Here is an 18,343-nt window from a genome sequence, read left to right as displayed (position 1 = left end):
TAGCGCCATAAATCGCCACCAGCTGCAGGAGGACGGCCGACTCGCTGATTCTGTACAGTAAGTTAGGTTATTTTTTCTACAGTACAGACGACTGCAAAGTCATCTTGCAGATCTTGAGCGTGAAGTGTAGAATCGGCAAGGAATCGGCTCCGCTCTCGCGATGACAATTAGCAGCGGTACCTTCGAAGTACAAACAGGCAAGGGTGCACAGCCACAAGTGTCTGGAAATGGTTCGCCTTTTACTGTATAGGCGCGTTGGATATGTATATTTTTTAGGAGGAGCTTGCTGTTGGTATACTGGACGTATAACACAACGGCCAACCTAGACGGCGATACTTCGCTGGTCTGGTGCAAGAGAGGTACTGATTGGGCTTCGTCCTAGTTTACTTTCCGTGTCTCCGCAAGCCTTATTATTTGGAGTTCCGCATCCATGGGAATGCATATCGAGTGCTGATCCCCGAGCAGCTTGCCTAGCTCCTAATCTATCAAGGGTTAAGAAAGGCCTCCTCCGCGACCCCGATGGCAGCCAAAACGCCACCCACCCTACTCACCCTCCCCGCCGAAATCCGAGACCACATCTGGAACTACTGCCTCGTGTCTCCCACCCACCGCGTCCTCCCTGTCCACTGCCCCGCCTCCACGGACTCCAGCCTTCCCCCCCCCTCCCCGACCGCCGATCCCGTCAGCAAACCTACGATGTCGTACCTCGCAGCGCCTTCATAAAGATGCTTCATCTCGTCCCATGTGCTCCCACGACCGCGACCCCACTCTCTCCATCTCTCCTCCCGCTCGCTCACTCCCTCCCCTTCGTCAGCCGCCAGGTCTACGCCGAGACGTCTACCCGTCTCTGGGGCGCTAACACGCTCGTCCTCCCCGACTATGGCGCCGCGAGGGAGGTGCTCGCGTACTTTGGTAGGGCTAAGCTGGGTGTGCGGCGCGTCGAGATGCGGATTGGGAATGTGTGGGACCTGTTGACTATGCAGCTCATGCGGATGATGGAGGCGGTTGATGAGCTGTGGCGACTGGTGCAGGAGGGGGCGCTGAGGAGGCTAAGGTTTGTGTATGTGGATGGAGGCGCTTGTCAGCGGACTGCGTTACAGATGTGGAGAGGGGTGCTTGGGACCAGTAGCAGGGATAGAGACTGGGGCCAATGTGAGAGGGAACTTGTGTGGGAGGACAAGAAAATGAAGACGGATCGGTTGAGAGAGGTGTTGGCGAGGCACTGGGGTTTAGAGGGGGGGATAGGGGGGTGGGATGACACTGTTACCTGGGGGGACTGGGAGCCTGTCACGAGGTGAGAGGAGGGTGGAGAGTGACGCATTGGATGGCTATAGAACGGGCGGTGGCTTCAAAAACAACTAGGAATGATAGGCATGATATGAGTAGTTACCCTTCTAATAATCTACTTGAACATTGAAACCGACAAACCAGCCACCAGCCATAACACTGTGGCCCTTCCTCCACAACCCCCCCCTCAAGATCTCCGCTCGTGCACCAGTCTCCCCCGAACCCAAACAGCCAAAGTATTCCTATCATCCCCATTAAACACCCACTTCGCCAGCTTATTCTCCCAGCTCTCCCACCCAAAAATATCCACCGCCCCCCCATCCGCTCCCTCAAACCCCCCTTCTAGTCCAACCTCCTCCATCCCTACCAGCTGCGCATCCCACTCCATCCCCACCTCAAACGCCCCAACCCTCCCCTCCATGCCCACCACCTTCGCCCCCCCAAGAGTCCCCAAATACAACGCCTCCTCCACACTCAACTTCCTCCTCTCCGCCTCCTCTCCGCCCTCCCCCATCGCCAAGTTGCGACTACACATCAGCGCCTGTCTCACTGCCTCTAGCACAGACGGCGAGTACCCACCACTCACATCGGTCCCCAAGCCTACATTAATACCATCATCCAACCACGTCCTCACCGCCGCCATCCCACTCGACAGCGCCGCATTGCTAACGGGGCAATGGCTAATCCCCGCCCCGCGCTCTTTAATCAGCGCCCTCTCCTCATCCGTGATATGCACTGCGTGCGCTAGGACTGTCTTTGGCCCCAGCAAGCCGTGGGAATCGTATACCTCGGCGTAACTCTTCGATTGCGGGAACAGTTCAGCGACTAAGTCGATCTCGCGCTTGTTCTCCGAGATGTGCGTTTGCACAGGCAACCCGGTCTCCTTCTGCAGCTTTCCCAGCCCGGTTAGTAGCTGGCTTGAACACGAGGGTGCGAAGCGGGGGGTGATGATCGGTTTCACAATCGCGTGCGTGGGGTCGATAGACGCAATATGCGCGATCGTCGCCCGCGTGTGCGCAATACTCTCCTCCGGCCCCGCATCGCGGTAGTAGTCCGGCGCGAGGGAATCCATGCAGCAGCGCCCAATTAGCGCGCGCTGCCCCGCGGCGAGGCAGAGGTCCGCGAGGAGATTGGTGGCAGGGACGGAGATGGTGGCGTAGTAGGCGGCTGTGGTGGTACCGTGGGAGAGGGTGCGGGCGATGACGCGGGCGTAGACGCGGTGGGCGGTGGGGAGGGAGGAGAGGGAGGATTCAAGGGGGAAGGTGTAGGTGTTTAGCCAGTCGAGGAGAGTGGATTTGCCGAAGATGCCTGCGTTGGGGTATTGCGAAGCGTGGATGTGGGTGTCTGGGGGTTGGTTAGTTGAGGTTCGAAGGCCAGTGGGGGGCGGAAAGGGGGGTGATATGGTACCTATGAAGCCTGGGAAGAAGAATTGTTCTTCTTTGGATTTGATGATTTGGATCGGCTTCTCCTGGCTCTCGGTCCAGTTCAGCTTGGGGAAGAAGCTCTTCGCCGCGGCCTCATCGGCGACGCCCCTCTCGACGGCCACAATCTTGCCGCTCTCGTCCACAAAAATAGCAGCATCGTGGGCTATCTCCAGCTCCTTCAAACTCTTGCTGTGAGCAAACGTGCCCAAGTAGACCGCCTTCTCTACTGCCTTTCCACTCATGATGGCGTGTTATACAAAGTATGGAGAACCGTGTTAGATAATGCCAAGTCCGCAAATCCAGCGCAATGCCGTACGATAGCAATATCAACGGTCACAGATACCGACCGTAACTATATACACTCTAACGGGTAACTATATATTGTGTATAAACTCCTTTGGTTTGTTTCCAGGGCCTCTTCTTATGTTACATGGTTGTCCGTTTATCACTGTTGAGGTGAGGGACCGAGACCCGCATCTTTAACGGTTACCGGCGTGCTCCGCCGCTCCCAGTCGATTGCAACGTATTCAGTTACCGAGCACCATACCCACTCTTGGAAACTGGTCTTGGGAGGAGGGAGACGCCCGATAAACATATTGATAAAAAAGATTGCAAGTGACAAATAGGATCAATTTCAAGGATATTTAGAAAATAATAATATACTTCATGGGGTATCATTGATTGCTGGATAGCCTATTCTAGTGGCCGGCTCCGAAAGTACACATAAAATATAACTATATACTTGCTCTCCGTGGAGCCATCGTCCGCCGCAAGGCCTTCTTCTCCTCCGTCTCATCCATCAATGGCAGAATGCCCTTCTCCCGCATGTCTGCCAGGTATTCCTGGCCAAACTTGTATCCCACCTCGTAAATCTCATCGAACTTCTGGAACTCCAGAGTGCCATACGCATCGATAGGCGGCCGCATGTAAAGGCAGCCAGGCGTCGCTTTGGCTCGTTCCAGCGCGTCAACACTTGACACGTACGCTAGACGAGCCTGGATCTCCGAGAGTGTGGGCGGGTTGGAATATGCTGAGAATGGGTTCCAGCGGTTCGCTATTGCCCAGAATCCCGAAAGCGAATCCCCAAAGTTCTGGGGAGTATCGTCATCAAGCGCTCCCACGTCCACGGCAAAGATAACGTCGGCTCCCAGGGATTTCATGTGCGAGACCGTTAAATTGTCTACATAGCCACCATCGAGAAGCAGGCTACCCTCGTCGCAAAGTGGAGGCAACAAACCCGCTAGCGACATCGATGCTCGAACATATCGCCATGCGTAGCCGCTGGTATGGATTTCGGATCGACTCTTGCTGATGTTTGTGGTATTACAATAGAACTCCAGCCAGAAGTCTTCAATCTGTGAGTTCCCGAATGTCTTGAAGATACCGCGATTAAATTCGTGTCCGGTCGTGTATGACGCCGAGGGATAAGTCAGGTCCAAAGCGAACCGCCACATGCTTGCCATCCGACCAGCGAACTTTTTGGCACGGCCATACATCGGTACCACGTCTGCATCTCGGGCGTACAACGCGCCGATAAAAGAGCCGATTGATGTTCCACCGATAATATCGATAGGTATTCCAGCTTCCTCGAGCGCCCTGATAATACCGACATGCGCAATCCCGCGAGCACCACCACCTCCAAGTACAAGCCCGACAGACTTGCCACACAGCCTTCGTGCAACTCTGTGGAAGTCGCCCTTGAAAGGCGTATCGGCAGAGTACAGAGGGGTCTGCCGGACTTTGCGTGACGTGTACTTTTGGATCTCAGCTTGAATAATTTGAACTCTGTGCTTCAGCGCAGAGCCGAAGCGTCGGGTTTGTGGGTGGACTGGAACTGTGTCTGTGCTGAAGGCCATTTGTACATGATGATGGCCACCATTGATCCAATCACGGTTACGCAGCCAAGATCTTGTAAGACCAGAAGCCAAAAACTTGTCCGCATGCAGGAGGACAAGTTCTTTCCTCGCTGTTGTCTTCATTCCCAGCATGAACCGTTCGTATTCCCCAATTGCGGGAGACCAGTCTGCAATGCCAACCAACAGAATGCAATCTGCTTGGCTAATACACGTTTGGGTCCACGGCGAATTTACATTGGTATCTGTAGCAAACTCAGTTAGCTGCTGTCTTGCGTAATAATTATAAAATTATAGTAAGAATATGGTTGTAGTCAGGAAAAAATTAGAGTTGTTAAGTTTTAGTCTTCATCGAGACCTCTGGGTTAAAAAGTTCCTCATCATTCTACAAAGAAATACGCAAAGTGGAATATAAAATTTCGAACATACCTGCAATGTAGAGCACCAGCCCATACTTCTCCTCAAGATCGGCCAAATATTGAGAAAGTTTGAGCTTTCCCATACGGCTGAACGCATGTCTGCCAAGATGATTGAGAATCGCGGCTTGGTTGAGTGAAGTAACACCATTCGGAGCCCCAATCTGGGTGAGTGCATTCATCAGTCGGCTTCCAAATTCGACAACTGGGACACCTCCTGTGACGGGTACAATGGCCACCGTTCTTAGATTGCCAGTAGACGAGACCTTGACATTTGTAGCTGCCGTTGCCTTCTCGTTCCCAGAGAGGAATACCGGGTCTTCTATCAAAGCTCTCATTCTTGACGCAATGATCTTGGAAATCTTGATGGTGATTCCAGCATGTTCTTTGGCAAGACTATTGAAAAGAGTTTTTGGGAATTTTGCCAGCTCGGTGTCTCGGATTGCATGCAAGGTCGCAGATCGACAAGTTTCCGTCATCACCTCCAACTCGCCAACGCTTTCTCCTTGACCATACTCTCCAACGACTTTCATTTCAGAATCGTCGTCTTCATTGTTAAGAACAGCTCTAAGGCGACCATTAAGCACAATATAAATTGCGTCACTTTCGTCGCCTTGGTGATATATGACTTGGCCAGCATTTACTTGGACCCATTCCAGGGCAAAGTCAATGTGGAGGATCAGCTTTGGTAGCAAGCTCGTGAGACGCTTTGCCATAGTGAGTAGCACAACAGGATACTTCTCCACTATTCTTTCCAGTGAAGATCTAGGTAGGAAGCCCACATATACGTCCGTCTTGGCTGTAACATCAATGAACGACCGGTATGATGAGATTGTGCCGATGTATCCCGCGATTCCTCCAGGCTTAATGAGTGAGAGGGTTGTACGTCCCGAACTCTTACGCTTTCGCGAATCTGCGCGCTTTGCCCTGCTATTCGGTTTTGATCCTCGAGAAGAGCCTCTGAACTGGCTAGACTTCTGTGAAGTGAAGCTCGAACTTTTCGTTGTACGGCCAAGAAATTCGGTATCATCGGCATCGTCATTAGGAATTCCCACATCCAGGAAGCCGTCAATCACATAGTAAAGTCCAGGGTTACGTTCGCCTTGCTCGACAAGGACAGAGCCTTTCGGAAAGTAGACTATTTCCACCTCATCCCTCAGTTCAGTAGCGAGTCCTTGGCTGCTAACCGTAACAAAATTGCTGGTGGTACTTGAGGTGACTGATTCCGTATCCCCATCACCTGAACCTTCATATGGGTCAATAAAGCCAAAGGCGTTATTGAAGACAGGCTTTGTCCTTCTCTGGTCCATGGAGTGCAGGTAGGGAGAAGCCTCGACCGAGTCGGCCATGCGTAATGCACTTTGAGTAGTGGTAAGACCGATCGCTTTGAAGATACACTCGAGGATAGAGCCACGAAAGATTCCATCTTCGTCGATAGACTCTTGTCGGTGGAGTTGAGGCTGCACCACCGGAGACGCAAACGGCTTAAACGTCTTCTCCGTTAAAGGACTCAGGACATCGGAACCTTGCGCATTTGGTGTCGATTGCTCGAATGACCCACTGACATGGTAATGTCGTCGGCCACCCGTCCTAGAAATGTGGATGTTGGTAAGAAGGTCACCGGGGCTAGGGCTTGCTACTTCGTCGACATTTGGAGCCTGGGTTCGAGGAGTGGCTACCGTTTTAGCGCCAAGGGCATGCATGGTAGCCTCTTTGCGAAGACTGGTGCTAGACCGACGTCTCCGACCTGCGCTAGCATTGTGGAGAGCAATGCCTTTACGGGAATCCTCTGGTCCGATCCGTTCTCTCTCCCTAATGAACTTCTCCTTGAGGCGGGCCAGTGCACTGCCACGGAGAAAGTTTGGCAACTCATATGTTGTGTACTTGTTCATGTGTCTCTCTGTGCGAAGGACTTCTGCCGTCAGTCCAAGATAAGAGTGTCCAGTGGCCAGTGTGACACGCTGGAGCCTCGTTAAAATAACTTGGACAATATGAGAAGTAGCCTTGGGATAAACCCGAGTCAGGCGACGAAAGGCACTGGCAGGAATGATGGCAATTGTAGTGTCGACCCTAGCTCTTGCAATGATGTCTGGGTGCACCGAGTTTGACTTTGCCCTCCTTGGCTTCGGCCGTTCGGGTCGAGGGGTCTCTGGCGGATCCAGAGACATCGGTGGGATGTTTGGAAGGCCTGAAGGATCGGACTGAACAGAATCTTGAAATTCACGCCTCAAAGTTTCGGCTCGTGACTGTTGAGCTCTATTCCCCGGTGGGCTGCCGGCCAGTGAAGGCGGTGATCCACGGTTGTGGTCGATATCAGAGGCCGATCGATGGTGACCACCGCGCCCAGCAGGGTGGTTTGCATCCATTTCATCATCTTCGGTATGACGGAGCTTGATGTCTTCCGTAAATAGTGACAGGATAGAGAACAATGAGGACATCGGCGCTCCATTCCTAACTTCAGTCAAGAGTTGGTAGCCTTGGTGTCCACCACCCTCGTGGCGTTCATCATCGCTATCAGAATAGAATACATCGGCCCCATTGTGAGATGCGTCGCTATCAGCGTTGTTGTCTTTGGTGGGAGACTTCACGAAAATTTCCACCAATCCGTCAACTACCAAACAGAAACCCTGTTCTTCTTCCAAGTTAAGAGTCTCTCCCGCAATGAGCTTTCGAGTTTGCATCGAGCGTGTCAACTCGTGAAAGACAGGACGCTCCAGATAACCGAACACCTTGATAGCGCTCAAGAACTCGTCAAGATAGCTTGATAGGCCTGATTTGGTACCCTCCTCCTGTGTATCAGGAAATAAATCTACTTTGGGCTCTTTGCGTTGTGGCTCCGGAGGAAGCCGGGCGTACATATTCAGGTACCTGTACCGCACGAACCAGCTCAACGTAGACAAGAGCGCGAGCATTATCAACATTCTATAAAGAAGAATTAGTTTGGGTCTGAAAATGGTACAAATGCCGTAACTTACACAGTTGTGGCATTCAGTGTGAATGTGAGGCTCGTGGAGAACAGCGTGAAGAGCCATGAGGGGAGCGTCAAAGTCGTGAAGGTGATTACCCAGTACAAGATGACAGGTATCACCTTCACGATGGATATGATGAGGCGTACCAAGAGCCCAAGCCACGAGGATGGCGGCGGTGAAGACATATCCGCAGATAGCTTCGAACCCGCCGTCGCTGCCAGCCTTGGGATGCTCGAAGCTATCCCTGTAGACGTGGTCGACGCCGACAGAGCTTCCAAAGTCGACATCTTGATTGGTCGAATTTTAAAAATTGTAAAGATGGGGGTATATAGACTGACAGCCTTCTCAGCAGTCAGCCTATGAAGCAAAGCTAAGACGGTTCCATTGCCTCAGCTACTGGTTTCATACAGTAACTTGAAGCTTTGTGGTGAAATATTTAAAACAGAAAGGACAAGCAAGCTTCGGAAAAGAAGGGAATTCCCTCTGAACCGAACTAAAGCTACCCAACTGAAAAATAAGCGAGCTGTGGCGGGGCTAACCAAAAGTGGAGCACCATGCCACCAAATGCGAAATTGACGATGCGGGACCGATTTGTATCGTCGACGTGAATATTTCCAACTGACTCACTTCTGCTGGCCATTCAACCTCTCAGCAGACAACAACAGCAACTGCGATAACCAATATTCACCGGATAATTGAAACAGACAAGTTAAAAGAAACAAAACAACCTCTAAGTCGAACCGCGCCGCGCAGCGCAAAACCGCGAAGATGTCGTTAACAAACTGCCGATTCTATGAGGAGAAGTTCCCGGAGATTGACAGCTTTGTCATGGTGAACGTGAAGCAGGTAAGGCCGATTTGGAAACTGGGCTGATGAGTTTGAACTGACTGGTTCCTTCAAAAGATCGCCGAGATGGGTGCCTACGTCAAGCTCCTGGAATACGATAACATCGATGGCATGATTCTTCTTTCTGAGTTATCCAGAAGACGTATCAGAAGTATCCAAAAGCTTATCCGTGTCGGACGCAATGAGGTCGTCGTTGTTCTCAGAGTGGACAAGGAGAAGGGTAAGTGGCACCTTTTTACCCCTCACTGAAGTGGGCGTGAAGCTGATTGCGGATCTCTGGATAGGATATATCGATCTGTCGAAGCGCCGAGTTTCCCCCGAGGATATTGTTAAATGCGAGGAGCGATACAACAAGAGCAAAATGGTCCACTCGATTATGCGCCACGTAGCAGAGAAGACCAAGACTCCTATCGAGGACCTGTACGAGCGTATCGGATGGCCGCTCAACAAGAAATACGGCCACGCCGTGGATGCCTTCAAGCTCTCTATCACGTACGCCTTATAAATCTCAGTTACAATACCAACAGAAGCTAACAGTACTAGAAACCCCGACGTGTGGGCTGATGTTTCGTTCCCGAACGATGCGGTTGCAGACGAGCTTAAGTCATATATCGGAAAGCGCCTGACTCCCCAGCCAACGAAGGTCAGAGCCGATGTCGAGGTTACATGTTTTGGTTACGAGGGTATCGACGCCGTCAAGAACGCCTTACGGACCGCTGAGGCCCGCAACACCGCCGACACTCAAGTTAAGGTCAAGCTTGTTTCTCCTCCTCTCTACGTCCTTACAAGCACATGTCTGGAGAAGCACCTGGGCATTGCAACGCTGGAGGCCGCTATTATCGATATTAAGAAGAACATCGAGGCAAACGGAGGTAGTTGCACTGTCAAGATGGAGCCAAAGGCCGTCACCGAGAACGACGACGCCGAGCTGCAAGCACTGATGGAGAAGCGCGCCCGGGAGAACGAGGAAGTCAGCGGAGACGAGAGCATGAGCGAGAGCGACGAGAACGCGATCGAGGGCACGGTAAGATGATTTGGGAAATGGGAGTTAAAAGTTTTCTGAAACTCATGCTGGCGAATCTCGGCCGGTCTGCATTGCAGGCGCTTAGACATGGCAGCGGTACGCACATGAATCTAAATGAAGTACATTATGACCATTAAATTGAAAAATCCTATAAATCGTAAATATGCTTCTTGTGCACATGGGATGAGACTCAAAATGTGGCGGCTTATGTCATGCAAGGCTACGGTGTAGCCGACCATATTGAACCGAGCCCTTTAATATTTCAGCCTCATACTCGGAAATACAGGTTCACCCAGCAAGTCGTCGCAAACATGGCTCTGGGGCGGCTGCGGCCTCTTTTCAATCGATTTCGTGCGCGTGGCCCATTCGTGAAGCAGACATCATTTATCCTTTTCAATTTTATAACATGGATACCGGCTGTTATATGGTTCAACTCGAACGTCGGCGACATCGTCTGGATCCAGGGCGGTTCAATGTACCCGTATCTAAACACCGATATTAATCGAACCACGAAGAAAGATGCTTGCTGGAATAGCAAATGGGAGCCCTTGGAAGGTTTGAGGAGAGGAATGATTGTATCATTCTGGTTCGTTGCGTCCGAATCGATATAGGTCTCTGGGAAACGAGGACTAATACATGTTTCTAGGAGCCCAGCCCACCCCGAAGTCGAAGCCGTGAAACGCGTGATTGGCCTTGAAGGCGATGTTGTTTTCACTCGAAAGCCGTTTCCAAACCCTCATGCTACGGTTCCAACAGGCCATATATGGGTTGAAGGCGATGGTGGCCATAACGGAAAAGAAAGCCTGGATAGCAATACTTATGGGCCAATCCCTATGAATCTGGTTACGGGACGGGTTACATATGCGCTTTGGCCGTGGAGAACCTTTGGTCCTATCAATTGGTGGGAATGGAAGCCAAAAACTAGGGTCATCAAGGCGAAGCGATGAATACGACGAGGCTGGAAGGGATATACACGGGTTTCTATACTGAAGGGCGGCGTCAAGCAAGGCGTATGCCACTGATCTACTATCACCACCTCGGATAGTAAGGTACCAGGGTCCTCGGAGCTGTGCATTTAATACTGTTGGCTATGTCCGAGGAGCACCGAGCGAACCCGAGCGACCTATTACGGAGAAAGACCAGCCATTACGGCTTGGGCCTTGCATTGCGATGTGGTAGAGGACATGCCAACCCATAGCATCGGTCACAGAGCTTTTTGAGGGTGCAGAGACAGGTTGAGGTTGATGGAACAGTGTCGTTGTAGGATAGCATCTTCTAGAAGGGCGGCATTATATTAAACACCGGCCCTGCCGGGTATGGTATGACTGTACTATAGCGTGTCGTAAAATGTATTTATGTTGACAAGATTAATAATTGCCCTGCAATATTCTGTACATCGCCGTTATTCGACCTCATAAACTATAAAATATCCATATCAAAAAAAACGAAAAATATATTAGTGGAATCTCCCTCTGGTTATTGCATCTCCGAAATATTGCGGCAAAACCGGTCTGGAGTTAAGCCTCGGCCAATCACGTCCGATAAATTTCTGACCGCCTTACGAACCAGCAACGCACTAGCGTGAAATGACCGTCAACTGAAGGCCAAGAATTATTCGCATCGCAAGAGCTACTTGCGCATTATAGAGCCCACCACTTCCCCTCGACCCCTCGACTCCGACTGCCAATTGTCGCTACGCACACACTGTTGGACCGATCACAGACATCTGAAGACGTCACCTCCACGAGCTGAGGAAGGGCCATGTCCCTGGCCTCTCGCGTTGCCAACCTGTTCTCGGGATCACCTGCCGTGGAAAGAGAACGAAGCAAGTTAAACTTTGGAGATGATGGGCTGTCAGATGAAGAGCTCGGCTTCGCACATAGGCAATCACGGTTGCATGCGGCAGAATCGGACGCCATGGCACAGAAAGATGTCAAGGAGGAGGGACGCCCGCCATACCTTCATGTACGTTCGGGATGCGCTCGTTATGGGTTGTGGAAACGAATACTGATATTTTATAGGCTATGATAGCTGGAGGTATTGGAGGGACGACGGGGGATTTGCTCATGCATTCTTTGGATACCGTGAAAACGCGCCAGCAGGGCGATCCGCACATGCCGCCAAAATACACATCTATGGCATCGGCATACTCAACGATCTGGAGGCAGGAGGGCATACGACGGGGGCTGTACGGTGGTGTGCTCCCAGCACTGTTGGGTTCCTTTCCGGGAACCTTGATATTCTTTGGCACATATGAGTACAGCAAGCGTTATTTGATAGACGCAGGAGTTAGGCCGCAGGTGGCGTACCTGACAGGAGGTGAGCATTCCAGAAACTCATCGATGTTCGTATGCTGACTCTTTCGCAGGATTTATTGCCGATTTCGCAGCGTCCTTCGTTTACGTTCCTTCAGAAGTCCTCAAGACACGACTACAGCTCCAGGGCCGCTACAAGAACCCTCATTTCAATTCCGGGTATAATTACCGCGGTACAGCCGATGCTGCCCGCACAATAATTCGACAGGAAGGGTTCTCTGCTCTGTATTATGGTTATAAGGCAACCATTTTTAGAGATCTTCCCTTCTCGGCATTGCAGTTCGCATTCTACGAACAATGCCAGACGTGGTCGCGCCAATGGAAGGGCAGTAGAGATATCGGGTTACCTCTGGAACTTGCAACGGGAGCCGCAGCTGGTGGATTGGCTGGTGTCATCACATGTCCCCTCGATGTCGTCAAAACACGCATCCAAACGCAGGTCAACTCGCCCTCTTCGCCACTTAAGCACTCGACGCCTGTGACCAAACATGTTCCGGCCAGCGCGGCAACGGCGACCCAGGCAACAATAAACCAGCAGAAGCGATCGATCTCTACCTCGTCTCCATCGACATATACCCCTCGACCAGGTTCAATCAACCTCGACACCTCTTCCGTCTTGACCGGCCTCAAGCTGATATACAAGACTGAAGGGCTTGCCGGGTGGTTCCGCGGCGTTGGTCCGCGCTTCTTGTGGACAAGCGTGCAGAGTGGCTGTATGCTCTTCTTGTATCAAACTATCCTTAAGCAGATTGAAGTATGGTCACCGCCAGAGGAAGAGTAAATAGACGAGGTATGAGTCTTGTATAGATAGTGCATGCATGGCATCTGTAATAATATGGCGGGTGTTGTAAGGTATTTGCATTGGGCGGTGTTTGGCTTTGGAATTTACCGCATTTGATAGCGGATATATAGACTATAGGAGAAATAAAAAGATCTTCACTTCGACCGCTACCGTTTCCAGCATTGAAATCCCATGATAAGGTGGCAATCCACAAATCGCATCCCTTCCCAATCCACATCCCACCTCATTCATCCTTTGATAGCACTTAAAGTCTTAGGTAAACGACTATATAGAGGTACTTGGCACATTTGGTGGTTCCGAACGCATGTCGCTTACTCCGACTGAGCGAAGGGGCGTCTGCCTGTTTGTTCTAAGTTACATCTGATTTAACTTAACATTAATGCGATCTAATGACCAAAGAGGAGACAGCATACTACCGGTCCTTTCCCGTCAATATAGCACATCTGTCTATTCTAGCTCAAGAACCGAAAAGTCGACGCTTGCATAATGGGTCCTTTAATTGAAAACTGCCCGTTTGATGTAATCAACGAGATAATCAACCACCTGGAGCCGGACGCGATCCGCAGCCTCAGGTTAAGCTGCAAGACTCTGGCAATCAAATCCTCCTCATCATACGGCGTCAAGGCCTTGTTCCGATCGAAACATATCGAATTAACAGAACAGGCGCTTCGTGCATGTGCTGTGGCAACGCAGGCCGAGGGACTCTGCTGCCATGTAAAGGAAGTGACTCTGAGCGGTATTGCCGGCGGCGATGATGACGCACCCCGACGAACACGGCAAGGGGGAGTGCAACTATGGAGGAAAAACAAAGAATTCTTGCTCAGCCAGTCCTTCATCGCGCTCAAAAGAAATGGTCCCACTGGAAGGCTTGCGTCGTTGTCCCTCAAGGTAGCGATTCCCCCCCATCTCAAAGCGAGGATTGAGCCCGCCAATCCGCGCGGAGAATATGACTGGAGACCCTTGTCGGAGGCAGCAGTAGACGCATTTCACATTACTTTCAGAGCGTTGGCGACAAGTCAATTGCGAATCGACAGTCTCAACATGTTTAATGGTCCAGGACAGCAGCGGCGCAGCTTACCTTGCAATGCGCTCAGCAAAGTTGATTGGGACAGCGAGGGCCTGGTCGAGTCTCTCTCGTCCATGCGATCACTCTCCATCAGCCTTTCTAATCGAGTCTACAAGCTTGATGAAGACGAAAAAGGGCATGTCAGAACTGATAACGGGACAACACGAGGATCTCGAAATCACTACGACGAAAATGACGTATCCATAGCTCAAGAGGAAAGAAATTTTACGGGACTCGCAAGTCTCTTTCAACTCTCGAAGAATCTTGAGAGCTTCGAACTCCACTACTTTAGCCATCGCGGGGAGCTTCAAGGACTGCTATATTCTAGGGACTGGTGCCATGAGCGACTCCTACAACGTCTCGTCGCCCTAAATAGTCTGCCAAACCTGACCCGTTCTACGCTTCGGGGTATCTACGCTACGGAGACTGACTTGCTTGCATTCATCAAGCGGACGAGAGTCAGCGAGCTCTCTCTGGAGAGTGTCACCCTATCGTTAGGAACATTTAGGTCGATCTTTGATTACTGCACAAGCTCAGCGACCTCAATCACCAAGTTGAACTTTGACGTCTTGTACGAGATGGGTGAACGGCCATCGCATATGGTTCTGTTCCTCGGAGCTGGACCGTCGAGGCTTGTGTATGGTGAAACCGGACTTGGAGGTGAATCACTAGAGCGGGGCAGGGATGATATCAATCAACCTATTTCTTACTATACGCTTCGGTCGCGTCTAATAGGAAGTCCTACGGCGTCTAGATGGGCGACGTTTCGGATTAGAGAGTATGGGAGTACGTAGTAACTATGTTCTGTCCTATAAAAAAAAGAGAGTACTGCTACTACAAAATATATATATAGATTAGCACTTCTAATAAGTATAGCATATCTCATAGAATATATATATATTAGAACTATAAGGGCTATTAGAGCCATTATAGTTTTAATAGTCTTGATCCTGCTAACAGTACACAGCGGCACACATGCACACAGCCTTGAGCTTATATGAACGAGATTAATGATAGCACATGTGGGAAGGGTCTCTATCTGTTTGAGATGTTTACACCCTATTTAGCAGCGCTAAAATGATCTTGTGGCCCCTAAATAATGGCGCCTAAGCGCGTTTCCATAATGTCCTCCTTGCGCGTTAATTTCGGCGCCTTTGCTCCCCAGTATTTTAACAATCTTATAAGTTCAACCCCCTAATACGCTTACACCATCTTTCTAGCAGTCCATTGACCCAATGGGTCAAAGTGCCAAAATAAATTACTCCATACCATAGTATCTCCAGGTTACAGCCTTGCCATTCAATCCACGCGCGACAATCTCTTGCACATCGCCAGGCACAAGATCGAGCATATTGTCATCGAAGCTTACCGCATCAACATCCTTGACGTAAAAGGCCAGTCCTTTCACCGGTACATTTGCTCGTGCCGAGATCCGATCACCGTCAATTCCAATAACAAGCTTCGGTTTCGGCATGTTTATATAGCGGTATGGTTGGGGCCAGTTCGTGCAACGTGCGATAGTAGTACCTTGCTCGGTCTGTAGGCACGTGGACATGATAACGGGCTCATCAACTATACACGGCCTTGGCAACTCAATGTCAAACAGCTCCGTTGTAATATTGGCCCCCAACTCCTGGACCTTTGTCTGGGAAAACAACTCTTTCCCAGTAGACAATTCAAATGCCTTTATAGTCAGCAAGTAGGAAACAGGCTTAAGGGTAACATTTGTCGCCCATCCCAAGATACGAGTCTCGGTATCAATGAACGCCCTGGTAAATTCCGAACGGGGAGTTTTGATCTCCTTCCTCTCCATTCCTAGAGATATTGGCGCAATATCTCGCTTGACTGTGAAGTAGGACATTTTCGGACGGTTGAAGTAATCCACCAGGGCCTTCGACGTGACTTGCCACGTAGGATTAAACTTTGAACAATTAGTCTAGTAGCATTATACGTAACTGAAGAAGAATTATACGAACCTGCCATATGAGACTTCCACCACAATACTCCTTTCCTGTTCCTTTCCACTCTCGTCTCCAGGCTCTCAGGGCGCAAGTCATAGCCTCGGCCTGGTTTAGCTGTGTAATATAAATATATTCTTCCAAGCCAAATCCGTATTTGAAGTTTTCCACGAGGTATGTAGCCATTTTTCGTTCGTGCTGCAGTTCCTTGTTGTGATGGTCGATGGTGCGGGAATTGGGATGTCTCTCTGATGGCGGCGAGTCAATGAGGAATGATTCGATTGTGTCTAAATGAGGAAGAGATGAGATTCCAAATTCGGAAATGAATCGACTTCCGAGTTTTGGGTACTCCTGCCATGGACGAGATACATGATGCCAGACTGTCTATTAGTAACTGCACTCGTCATCAGATGGATTCGTACTCACCCTCCCACATGTGTGTGTCTCCAATAGTTGGGTCGTTGAAATACTTCCCGCCCCATGGCGATCCAGGGTGGTATGGAGTATCGGGAATGAGCTTCTTGCAAATCTCTGGGAGCATCTTTTCATAAATATATCGTGCAGGGAACGTTGTCTTTAGCCAGTTGTCGGGATCTGGGTCGTTGATATCGTAGGAGGTGTGAAATAGTTCGGCAAATAGGTAGTCCTCGTTATTACCAGACCATGCAACAATAGAGGGATGGTGACGAAGGCGCTTGATATTATCTTCAACTTCTTCGGTGATGCGGCCACGGAAGTCTTCATCTGCTGGGTATGTGCCACATGCGAACATGAAGTCATTCCACACCAGGATCCCAAGTTCATCGCAGATATCATAGAAAACATCGTCCTCGTAGATTGCACCGCCCCAAACACTATATACACATTAGTGATTGAAAACTTGAGTGTTAAATTGACTAAAACTGACCGTAGCATATTTTGATTCCCATCAACAACCATCTGCAACAGCGTGCGATATCTCTCGGGGGTGACACGAGGAACAAAGTGATCTGCGGGGCACCAGTTCGATCCACTACTAAATATTGGTACGTCGTTGACTTCGAAGAAGAAGCTTGTCCCTGGCTGATCAACAATGGGTCGCTGTACTAAAGATACAGTTCTGAGGCCTAGCTTTCGACTTCGTTGATGTATATTTATTCCCTGGAAAAAAAGTCAGACGGATCTCAAATAAAAATCCAATACACTAACCTCTCGAATGAGGTGAGCGTCAATGGTATATAGTGGCTGTTCTCCGTAACCAACAGGCCACCAAAATTTGGCGTCGTGCACCTCAAATCGATCAGTTGCCTTATTTTCAGTGACCTTCACGCTGCTCGTCGATATAGAAGCTCCATCAGGACCGGTCAAAGCATATTTGATGATGTCCCCTTCTTTCCCACCCTCGACCTCTGCTGAAATAGATATAGATGATGTCTTGTCTGCAACAGATATTTCCACTTTGGCATGTAAGTCAGAGATCCGAGCTGAGTATTGTTCGAGATGGATTGGGCGCCATGGTCCACAAGTTGTAAGCTCAGGGCCTGTTGACTATTAGCAAATTGGCCTCCAAAAAGATTTTAAACGTACCCCAATTCCAGGCATAATGATACTGGGCTTTCCGAACCAGAAGACGGCTTTTATCAGTAGATGATGTAAAACCTACGGGTTTAAACCCAGTCTCTTTCATCAGTTGCTTTCCCCTGATGATAGCGCTGTCAAACAGAATCTCCAGCACGTTTACGCCCTCTTCCACAGTCCCGGTGATATCAGCTCGAAAGATGCGGTGCATATTCTCCGCTTCTAGGATTTTTGTTCCGTTCAGAGAGGCAATCGCAAAGGTATCAAGGCCATCGAATTGCAGGATGGTCTTTCGGCCTGAGACCGAGGGGCATTCGAATGTGGTTCTATACAACCATTGTTGTTCTCCAACCCATTGAACTTTGTATTCGTTTAGTCCAATAAAAGGATCCGGTATTTTGTCGTGGGCCATAAGATCAAGATGGACGTTAGTAGGAAATTGTGCCACTGGCAGAAATCCGCAAGTCCATTCCGGGACCTCAGTCGCTCCGACTTGTTTAAACTCCCAGCCAGACCTGAGAGTTTGGTTTGTGTATCCGGCCATTGAGAAAGTATTCTAATGAGCTCGAGATTCTGTTAGAGCAGGAGAAGTTAAAAAAATCAAGCGTAAAATTTGAAGGCCAATATGGGCTTTTAGAGTTTATGATATACTTTGATTTTATAGAGAGCCTCGGCCAATATCGATCTAGCATTATTTATCTATTAGAGCTAAGAACATACATCCCGTTAAACACATGCATGCTTCATCATTTTGCCTCATGATATACCACAATATTACAGATATCAAGTGGAAACGGGATGATAGTAACAGTTCGGGAAAACTTCC

General features: G+C 49.9%; 8 protein-coding genes across 8 annotated transcripts; 5 read left to right on the top strand and 3 right to left on the bottom strand.

Annotated features, from left to right (window-relative positions):
- Positions 1–61: 61 nt before the first annotated feature.
- On the top strand, positions 62–1,298 carry VE01_07632 (uncharacterized protein; the record flags this gene model as incomplete). The annotated part of the gene is made up of 1 exon (XM_018277065.2): positions 62–1,298. The coding sequence occupies exon 1, from the start codon at positions 726–728 to the stop codon at positions 1,296–1,298; it is 573 nt and encodes a 190-aa protein (XP_018128932.1). The 5' UTR covers positions 62–725.
- Positions 1,198–3,307, bottom strand: VE01_07631 (uncharacterized protein). The gene is made up of 2 exons (XM_018277064.2): positions 2,695–3,307; positions 1,198–2,631 (listed from the first exon to the last, which is right to left on the bottom strand). The coding sequence occupies exons 1-2, from the start codon at positions 2,951–2,953 to the stop codon at positions 1,475–1,477; spliced, it is 1,416 nt and encodes a 471-aa protein (XP_018128933.1). The 5' UTR covers positions 2,954–3,307; the 3' UTR covers positions 1,198–1,474.
- Positions 3,308–3,323: 16 nt separating this feature from the next.
- Positions 3,324–8,408, bottom strand: NTE1 (phosphatidylcholine and lysophosphatidylcholine phospholipase). Its single transcript, XM_018277063.2, has 3 exons — positions 7,956–8,408; positions 4,994–7,902; positions 3,324–4,809 (listed from the first exon to the last, which is right to left on the bottom strand). Exons 1-3 carry the CDS (start codon positions 8,234–8,236, stop codon positions 3,446–3,448), a joined length of 4,554 nt encoding a protein of 1,517 aa, XP_018128934.1. The 5' UTR covers positions 8,237–8,408; the 3' UTR covers positions 3,324–3,445.
- A 144-nt stretch (positions 8,409–8,552) lies between these two features.
- On the top strand, positions 8,553–9,970 carry VE01_07629 (uncharacterized protein). Its single transcript, XM_018277062.2, has 4 exons — positions 8,553–8,795; positions 8,853–9,015; positions 9,080–9,287; positions 9,339–9,970. The coding sequence occupies exons 1-4, from the start codon at positions 8,718–8,720 to the stop codon at positions 9,826–9,828; spliced, it is 939 nt and encodes a 312-aa protein (XP_018128993.1). The 5' UTR covers positions 8,553–8,717; the 3' UTR covers positions 9,829–9,970.
- A 124-nt stretch (positions 9,971–10,094) lies between these two features.
- On the top strand, positions 10,095–11,185 carry VE01_07628 (uncharacterized protein). Its single transcript, XM_018277061.2, has 2 exons — positions 10,095–10,405; positions 10,466–11,185. Exons 1-2 carry the CDS (start codon positions 10,131–10,133, stop codon positions 10,764–10,766), a joined length of 576 nt encoding a protein of 191 aa, XP_018128992.1. The 5' UTR covers positions 10,095–10,130; the 3' UTR covers positions 10,767–11,185.
- Positions 11,186–11,197: 12 nt separating this feature from the next.
- VE01_07627 (uncharacterized protein) lies at positions 11,198–13,056 on the top strand. The gene is made up of 3 exons (XM_018277060.2): positions 11,198–11,784; positions 11,841–12,138; positions 12,188–13,056. The coding sequence occupies exons 1-3, from the start codon at positions 11,581–11,583 to the stop codon at positions 12,913–12,915; spliced, it is 1,230 nt and encodes a 409-aa protein (XP_018128987.1). The 5' UTR covers positions 11,198–11,580; the 3' UTR covers positions 12,916–13,056.
- A 188-nt stretch (positions 13,057–13,244) lies between these two features.
- VE01_07626 (uncharacterized protein) lies at positions 13,245–15,008 on the top strand. Its single transcript, XM_018277059.2, has one exon. The coding sequence runs from the start codon at positions 13,423–13,425 to the stop codon at positions 14,794–14,796; it is 1,374 nt and encodes a 457-aa protein (XP_018128986.2). The 5' UTR covers positions 13,245–13,422; the 3' UTR covers positions 14,797–15,008.
- A 16-nt stretch (positions 15,009–15,024) lies between these two features.
- Positions 15,025–18,061, bottom strand: VE01_07625 (uncharacterized protein; the record flags this gene model as incomplete). Its single annotated transcript, XM_018277058.2, has 6 exons — positions 15,025–15,923; positions 15,979–16,340; positions 16,387–16,814; positions 16,868–17,100; positions 17,149–17,480; positions 17,527–18,061. The coding sequence occupies 6 exons, from the start codon at positions 18,059–18,061 to the stop codon at positions 15,261–15,263; spliced, it is 2,553 nt and encodes an 850-aa protein (XP_018128985.1). The 3' UTR covers positions 15,025–15,260.
- Positions 18,062–18,343: the final 282 nt, after the last annotated feature.

This window comes from Pseudogymnoascus verrucosus (genome assembly GCF_001662655.1).
Source record: "Pseudogymnoascus verrucosus strain UAMH 10579 unplaced genomic scaffold scaffold_32, whole genome shotgun sequence".
NCBI lineage: Eukaryota > Fungi > Ascomycota > Leotiomycetes > Thelebolales > Thelebolaceae > Pseudogymnoascus > Pseudogymnoascus verrucosus.
This window is presented reverse-complemented; position numbering and strand designations above follow the sequence as displayed.